This window comes from Oryzias melastigma, linkage group LG2 (genome assembly GCF_002922805.2).
Source record: "Oryzias melastigma strain HK-1 linkage group LG2, ASM292280v2, whole genome shotgun sequence".
NCBI lineage: Eukaryota > Metazoa > Chordata > Actinopteri > Beloniformes > Adrianichthyidae > Oryzias > Oryzias melastigma.
The window spans coordinates 12,951,258-12,960,263 of record NC_050513.1 but is presented as its reverse complement, the minus strand read 5'-3'; the positions used below and the strand labels follow the sequence as shown (position 1 = coordinate 12,960,263).

At 39.4% G+C, this 9,006-nt stretch overlaps 1 protein-coding gene across 1 annotated transcript in view; it reads right to left on the bottom strand.

Moving 5' to 3' along the window:
• Positions 1 to 659: 659 nt before the first annotated feature.
• Positions 660 to 9,006, bottom strand: part of LOC112156855 (glycerol-3-phosphate dehydrogenase 1-like protein) — a 10,531-nt gene continuing 2,184 nt past the window's right edge. The window contains exons 2-8 of the mRNA XM_024289239.2: positions 6,538 to 6,715; positions 5,025 to 5,165; positions 3,345 to 3,483; positions 3,152 to 3,264; positions 2,845 to 3,078; positions 2,528 to 2,634; positions 660 to 1,467 (exon numbers count right to left, since the gene is read on the bottom strand). Of these exons, the coding sequence (XP_024145007.1) occupies positions 1,371 to 1,467; positions 2,528 to 2,634; positions 2,845 to 3,078; positions 3,152 to 3,264; positions 3,345 to 3,483; positions 5,025 to 5,165; positions 6,538 to 6,715 (1,009 nt within the window). The 3' untranslated portion in view covers positions 660 to 1,370. The remainder of the gene's footprint in view (positions 1,468 to 2,527; positions 2,635 to 2,844; positions 3,079 to 3,151; positions 3,265 to 3,344; positions 3,484 to 5,024; positions 5,166 to 6,537; positions 6,716 to 9,006) is intronic.

The following is a 9,006-nucleotide window of genomic DNA, read 5'->3' as shown; positions in this document are numbered from 1 at the left end:
CATAACATTTCTTTAATTTTTCGGATTTTGTTTTTTTTTTAATTTTCAATGTCTTGTTTTCAAATTTTCCCTTTTTTTCAGTTACAATATCCATTTTTCAAGTTTTTAATCTGTTTTTTTTTCACTTCAAGCTGATTCCGATTTGCCCTCATACTTATACTTCAGTGCAACTTGTGTGTGATTTTAATTCTTTTTAATTATTTATTTATTTTTATTTTTTTTTTGGCTTTTCCGACACTCAAGACCAACTTATTACCTGGGAAAAAAAATGGTACTTCTGGCCCGAGATCAATTCAGTCGCCATATTTCTGGGATATGGAAGTCACCATGTTGGAACCAGAAATCATCGGTAAGCTCGGACTAGTGTCTGTACAAGTCAACGTTTCTACGACAACCAGCCCTCTGGCCAATCAGGAGTGAGCTTAATTGGAAGTCCACACCACCTACCAGTTGAAAGATGGTTCAGGAGAATCTGTTAGACGTTTTGGGCCATTGGGCATCACACTTTTTAATCGAGGCATCTGATTGGCCACTTCAATAGGCGCTTCCTATTTGGAATACAAGGGGGGGAGGGGTCACTCAGTCCAGCATTTATAGTGTATACAGTCAATTAGGCTAACAGAGTCAAATTTCCAATTTACCTTAATTTTTTTTTTTTCTTTAAACATATTTTTTGGTTTGTTTACTTCACATTTTTTGTATATTTTTAAATAATGTTGTGTTACATTTTAATACAAAAATGGTGAAAGTAGTAATGGAGAAAGTGGGCTATAAAGATACAGTGAAGATAGAAGGAAAAAAGAAAATCAAAGGTTTTGCTGGTTCTGGCAGTACTGCATGGCTGAGACGGCGGCACAAGGACACCGTTTGTTCTTTAATCCGCTTCCTCCCGGAGTTCCCGCCGCCGCCGCCATCGCAGACCGTCAGCTCAAACACAGGAGAAAGAAAACCCGTCTCTGCTTTACGATCACAGGTCTGTTTAATTTTAGCAGATTATGGACTTAAGCCATTTCAAATTTAACGACTCTCTTAAAACTATTAAAATAAAAATAAAAGACTTCAATTTTGTAAAACTGCTTTTATTGTGAAACCCCACATAAAAATAAAAAAATAATATGCTTCGTTTTTACGGTCAGATCAAAAACATAAAACTCAAACACAACCAGGACACTTTTGGCAAAAGTACAAGAGGATCTGCCTCAGACAATAATAAATTCCACATTTTTTTTTTTTAATAATTATTTGAACATAAAGATTTAAAAGTTCACTGCAGCTGATTTTGGAATGTAACATCGTTCTGGTCCTGTAGTGTCTTGGGTTGCATTTGGTGTGGTGTGTCTCCCTCTAGAGGCTTCTCGCTGACGGTGCGATCACATGTGCTCTGGGTGGTTCTGCAGGCAGGTGACGAACTCCTTCACGTCTTTGCCCTCGAAGCAGATCTGGTAGACGGCTGCAAACAGAGGAAACCTACAGGAGAGCGGAGATATTGCATAATAGAGGGTCTAAGAAAGACTTTCCAAGAACTGTTTATTCATTCTTGGGCCGACACCAAGTCACGCTCGTCTTGTTCAAACATGATACGGATAAGGATTGAATTATCCTGGAATGAACGAGTCCTCACTTTTGGTGAACTTACAGTCCGACCTGAAAGACACACTCCAATGAAAATTGTATTTCTGGTGTGTTTGACGTGTTCTTGAGGTATTTGTCTGCGTGGATAGATCAAGAAAATTAAGTTAAAGTTTCCATCTTTGGAGTATCTCTTCATTCAAATTCAAACAGTCTGTCATAACCTTATATTAGTAGACTTTCTTCACCCAAGCTCGTATACAGCTGTTGCTGTTAAGTTCACGACTTCAACCTCCGTGTGACATTGATGACCTTAAACAGCCGTTAGGTACAATGCATGAATCAAACACCGCACTATAATCCTTTTGTGCCATTAAGAATTGTTGCTGGTTTGAAGACAAAAGGTAATAATTCCAAGTATTAGTTTGATTTTTCTTTGTTTTATAAATAGATTAAAATAAACATTCATTGTTTATATTTCTGAAAGCCTTCTTTGTTCACACACCTGTTTAAGCAGTTCTCACAGTAGGAGCGAAATTTCACAAATTGAAATATCGATAATAAATTCTGATGGACACACCACCGTTTCGATAATACTCGAATTTTTCAAAAAAAAAGTTTTTGCGCTTAGAGGTAGTGGTTTTTAGGGTGTATCGAAATAGATATTTTTTACAAAACTGTAATTGAAACACTTTTATCCAAATAAATGTGCTTCTTGGTATGAAGTCATTCATAGTTCTGTGTACTTTTATATGCTGATGATGTTGTGTTCTATTCTAGGTAAAATTCTCGATTTACAGTCGAATCTTTTGAACCGAATAGTGAAAGATGTATACCGTTGCATCCCTTCATCCTACCAGTATGTTTAAAGTGTAAAACTTTGTTTTTTGTAATGCAAAAATCAAAACCGTGACCCAAAAACTTGAGGTTTGAACCAAATCGGTAGTTTTCCACTCACTTGTTGACCATGGCCTGTTTCTCTAGAATCTTGTAGACCTCGGCGGACGTCTGTGGTCCCTGCAACTTTTGTCCGTTAAGCATCTCAGCCTCCAGCTCTGCAATCGACTGAGGAAGCAAACAAAAATGTTTTAAGAAATTGTTCGGACACCAAGTGTGTCGTTTCTGGGTGTATACTTGTTTGTAAACCAGGGCCCAATCCGAATTCTTCCCTCCTCCCTTCCCCTTCATTTAGCCCTCCAAACGGAGAGTTATGAACAAATTGTGTCTCATATTTCGGACGTCACTTTCGAACTCGTTTTGGTTGATTCTACCCACTTTGGACGTTTTGACGAAGGCTTCAGCCACTTTGCGGTTGCGTCCTCCGTAGCAGGTGGTGATGAGGTCGGCCACGCCGCAGCTCTCCAAAAACGTCCCCGAGCTGACCCGTTCTTTGCAGAAGAGTTTGGCGAAGGCGACCATTTCCATCAGGCCCAGCCGGATTACGGCCGCTTTGGTGTTGTCGCCGAAACCGAGGCCGTCGCAGAACCCAGCGCCGACTGCCACGATATTCTGACCACAATCAGATAGAAATTTATAGTGTAAAATATTTTTATGAAGAGAACCTGATAAAGTGCGAGCGTACCTTTAAGGCTCCGCACAGCTCCACGGTGTCGCTTTCGGGCACGACGGTGATGCGAAAGTTGGGGGTTTGCATCAGCTCTTTGAAGATGAGGCCGTTTGCCTGGTTTTTCGCTCCTACATTGACAAGAAAGGGAATTCTTGAAAACTCTGTCAACAAAAGATGCAACAAAAAACAAAACAAGCAGGCATCTAACCGATGGTTGTTTCACAGAATTTCTCATCTGCCACCTCGTTGGCAATGTTGGCCCCCATCAGGACGCTGACCTCAATCTCCAGCTTCTCTCTGATGATCTCAGAGATGAGCTTCAAGCCCTCTGGACCCTCATCGACGCCCTGGAGAACAAAAAAAAAAACACTTCATGGGAGCTCTTTAAGGGCATGTTCATGACTTCAATAGTTTTTTGGTTCCGATGGTCAGCGTGGTTTGGTAAATTTAACTCAACTTAACTCAACTGAAGTGTTTTCTGTGGTCAACTTTGTGGTATTTTCCACATAATTTTATTTTTAAGGAAAAATGGGGGTGTTTATGGGTTAAGGCTAGTGTTATAAATATATCATTATATCTACAATATTCAATCAAATGATTGACTAGTGCATTCTCACTCCCAACTTGTCATACATGGGCGTAATGTTCGAGCCCCTTCCGCGCCACTTTTTGACATTTTAAGGTGTCTCCCCAACTCGTTGTTCCCATTAAATCATGGGTCCCCAACACTCAGGATGCAGTAGCGAACGCAGTACCAGATACAGTTACGGACACCGAACCATTTCTGGCACCAGGTTAGGGTCCCAGTACCAGTCCATGTCCTGAGGGTTGGGGACCCCTAATTAGTGTCTGTGGCCAGGTACCAAGCGGCCCTCGGACCGGTACCGGTTTGTGGCACATTCTCACTCCCAACTCGTCATATATCGACCTATAGGTCGGGCCTCCTCTGCGCCACTTTTCGATGTTTTATGTGTAGCCAACTCGTCGTTTTTTGAGGTCCTGGTTGTTCTCATTAAATCAACCTCCAGGCTGCGAACTGATACCGGTCTGAGGGCCACTTGGTACCGAGCCAAAGACCCTTATCAGGGGACTCCAACCCTCAGGACACCGACCAGCGCGGGGACCCTAACCTTAACCCGCTGCCAGTACCGGTTCCAGGTCTGGTACTGCAGTCTGGTACCATGCCAAGTACCACGTCCAGAGGGTTGGGGATTTAACGGGAACAGCCAGGACATCAGAAAACAACAAGATGGCTTAGCAAATTTGAACCTAGAGTTTGGTGCGGATAAAACACAGTTCTACCAAGGTCATTTTGATGGACACTTTCAATAACATCCTTAAGAAGGGTGTTATAACTATTATAAAATCTATGCTATCATATCAGATAATTGGCCAACAAATTCTTACTCCCAACTTGTCATATATGTACATATGGTTCGGGCCCCTCCGCGTCATTTTTAGATGTTTTGGGTGTCCCCAACTCTTCGTTTTTGACGAGCTGGCTGTTAAATCAGGGGACTCCAACCCTCTGTACACTGACCAGTACTGGTACCTTAACCTTAACCCGGGGTCAGTACCAGTTCCACGTCCGGTACTGCATTCCCGAGGGGGATTTAATGGGATCAATCAGCACATCAAAAGACGACGAGTTGAGGACAACCAAAAAGTGACACCAAGGGGGCCTAGCCCCGCCAGTCCTGCACATTCTCACTCCCAGCTTGTCATATATGGACGTTTGGTGTTATTTAAGGCCAGTATTGCTTAACTGAAGGTGCAGTAGGGGGGACTTCTCCAGGATGTTTGGTCATCAAAAACTACAATTTTCACCGGGGTGGGTCTTTAAGCGATGCTATTACTTCCAGTTTTTGCCCCATCGCTAGGATCTTACCTTGATGAGAGATATCCCGATGGCTCCCGGCGCCACGTGAGGCTTCATCTGGTTGCAGAGTTTGTTGATGAACTGGTGTGGGATTACAAAAACGAGGATCTTTGCGTCCTTCACGGCTTCTGTGATGTCAGGGACAGCCACCTGGGGAGTTCAATAATCAGTTAGAGCAATCCTAAGGTGTTTCTTTTTTGGCACAAACCAAAAGAGAGCATCAATTCCTAGATTTAAGATCCCAGACAGACTTTTAAAGAAACGTTTCTGATTGTTTCAGGAAGAAAAGCTCAACAGAAGGAAGCTCCAGCTGCTGTTTAGAATGTAATTGAAATGGGAACGTTAAACCGTGGAGTTAAAAAAAAAAGAAGGTCTGAGACCCACAAGTCTCAACGTTGGAATTTAGGTCAATTTTAGTCAACCGGCAAGGTCCCAAAAGTACTGGTGCAGAGTGTCCCACAAGTATCTGTCTGCTCCACTAAAGAACTACTAAAAATCAGAGCCAGGTATATCTAAAGCCTTCAGCCAATCTTAGTGTTTATACTGGACGTGATTATATTAAAAATACACGTTTTTATGAAGTAAAAGGATATATATAATACGACCGAAAACTGTTTGTTTAGATCCAAATAGTCCTAGTAGCTTCCATGGTTACAAGTGTAAAGATTTGTCCAATATCAAATGTGCAACAAGTAACCAAGAAAGAACACAATTACAGTCAGTATTGTCGTAACAAAGGGGAACCGATTGGGAATGACCGTAACCCAGATACAAGTTGGTATGCTAACTTTCTCTGAAGACACCCTGGCTTTGTGTAGCGGAGAAAAGCTACCTTGCGTCATTGTGCTATACTTTACGTTAGCATTTTGTTGCAAAGCTGATATGAAAAGCTGCTTGTCTCTGCATCACAATCAGCTGAGTCATGTGTAAACGGTCAAAGAGTTGCAATATGTTGGCGAGAGCGTGTTATTATGATATCCCCTGATGACATCAAAGTGTATCATCACAGCTCTCCAACTACTAAGCACGGAGGAGGACGAATTATAATGAATGAATGAATTAAATGGTTTATTTCAAGCAATCAGGAATAACACATGAAAAAAAAAATCACATTGAATCCCAAGTAGATTGCTTGAAAGGGAGTGGAAGGAAACGAACTTATATAATCCCATCCCGGCTTGACCATACCACTTTCTCTATATGAATTAATCAATATCTGGTTCAGGACTTAATATCAAATATTTATACTCTTCAATAATAAATTCAGGTTATAAAGAATCAATAATATCAGTGGCGTAATGAAATTTCAAAATATCCACATCATCTAGAATTCAAATAAGTCTCAAACACATACTAGTTCAAACACTGAATTATAATTTATTTGATTGCTAAACATTTCTAGAACATCAAAGTCATGCATGAGTCAAAGTCAACTTGGTTTACTTGAATTTCTTCACCCTAAAATCCACTCAGTTTTGTTGGGTTTTCGGAGGAAGTTCGGTAGCATCAAAGCTAAACTCACCACGTTCTTGGGCAGCGTGTGACCCGGCAGATATTTGACGTTTTCATGCTCCGTGTTGATGATCTCGGTGAGTTTCTTCCCGTCTATGATCTCCTCAAAGACCCACATGTTCACCATCGGGTCGAAGCGGTTTGAGGCTTTGACATTGTGCCCGATGATTTTAGCGATGGCCGAACCCCTGCAAGGAGAGGTGGGATTTTAACGAATGAATTAAAGGTTTCTAGAATGAAATACTAGTTCATGTTCTTGTGAAATTTCTCTGATAATGAGAAAAAAACTTGTATTTCTGAGTATTTCTTTATAAAAATTGTTGTGAATCTGGAGCATTTTTGAAAGACCCTATAGTTAGGTAGGAAATACAGTGGGTGGACCACCCTCCATGCTCCGCCCCATTCTGATGTATCCGATTAAAGTCTTTGTTTTTCTTGTCTAAGCTGATATCGGGCTCACAACTGTAGGATTGGATAGCTCCAACATTGGTCACCATTTCTTTTACACTGGTAACGTTCGGTTGGGGTTGTGAGGGGCTGTAAGCTAGTGGGAGGGTGTGTAAACAGAGAGCTCTCAGCAATGGGAGGGGAATTGGGGCGGGGTTCAACGATCACGTCCACAACTTAGAAGTAAATTTCTAATAAACAACTGCAGATCTACATAAACTATGTCCAAGAGAACAACAAAAATGTTTAAATTTTGGCCAAAAAAGACAAAAAATTGTAATTAAAAGACCACCAGTAACGCTTTTAAAATAGCAAAAAATATTTTCGGAGTGGGTCTTTAACAGATCTATTAAACAAACAATGAATCATTTAGTCCACAATGAAATGAAAAAAAGTTAGAATTTCTTGGAATGTCAATAAAGTTCTAGAATATTTGCAACTATTTCCATAACAGTCTTCAGAATATTTGATTATGACAAACTTTTGCATCTGTTAAGTGCTTTTTTTTGCCTACTATGCATTTATCAGTATTGACTGTATCTCAGTATGGTAGCATTAAAGTCCATACTTTCATCAGTCAGTAAAAATGCATTTATTATTATTAAGTGTTTCCATTGTTTGTTTTGTATTTGTATCTTTTTTCTATGAATAATTAAATTAAAATAAAATTGAAGAAACAGTTTCTGCAAATTAGGGCTGCCACAAATGATTATTTTAATAATCAATTAATCACTGATTATTTTTTCCGATTAGTCGACTAATCGAGTCATGCGCAAACTGAATGCAAAGCACACATCTTAACCCCCAATAGATTTCAACTAACTAAATACTAGATACATGTAGCATTCACTGCGATAGTACTAGTATGAATGCTGTAAGCTGAATTTGGTCGCTGAAGATGCTGCTGACAGCTGAAGATGCTAAAGTTGATAGTTAAAATCGCTGAAGCTGAAAGCCATCTAAAATAGTAATTAAACTCCAAATTAGCTTAAATAACTAACATGCAGCTGAAATATTAGCTAAACTCCAAAATAGCTTAAAAAAAAACAAAAATAAAGCCTAAATTAGCCAAAATAGCTAGCATCCAGCAGAAATATTAGCTAAACTCCAAATTAGCCCAAAAAACTGAAAAAACCCCAAATTAGCCAAAATAGCCAACAGGCAGTTAAAATATTAGCTAAACTCTAAAATAGCCGAAAAAACAAAAGTAAAGCCTAAATTAGCCTAAATAGCTAGCATGTAGATGTGATAGCTAAACTCCAAAATAGCTTAAAAAAACAAAATATAAAGCTTAAATTAGCCAAAATAGCTAGCATGCAGCTCAAATATTAGCTAAACTCCAAATTAGCCCCCAAAACTGAAAAAACCCTAAATTAGCCAAAATAGCTACCATGGAGTTAAAATATTAGCTAAACTCCTAATTAGCCCAAAAAACAAAAAAGCCTAAATTAGCCAAAATAGCTACCATGCAGTTAAAATATTAGCTAAACCCTAAAATAGCCGAAAAAACAAAAATAAAGCCTAAATTAGCCTAAATAGCTAGCATGTAGATGTGATAGCTAAACTCCAAAATAGCTTAAAAAAAACAAAATATAAAGCCTAAATTAGCCAAAATAGCTAGCATGCAGCTCAAATATTAGCTAAACTCCAAAACAGCCTAAAAAACTGAAAAAATACCTAAATTATTCAAAATAGCTAGCACGCTGCTGACATACTATATTAGCTAAACTCCAAAATAGCCTAAAAAAAACATAATAAACAAAGTATTCCAAAAAGCTAGCAGAATGTAATTCTAACTTTAAAAGTAACGACTAATCGACTATTAAATTAGTCGTCGACTATTTTAATAGCCGATTAGTCATCGATTAGTCAACTAATTGTGGCAGCGCTAACAGCAAATGGGCAGTACTATTGGGGCAGAGAAACCCCGCCCCCTTTCCCTTCGACTACAGGTTCCTCAGAGTTCTCTGCATACATGATCTCCTCCCTGTACCTAATGTTATTGGTGAAACAAAAATGGTGAGAAATATCT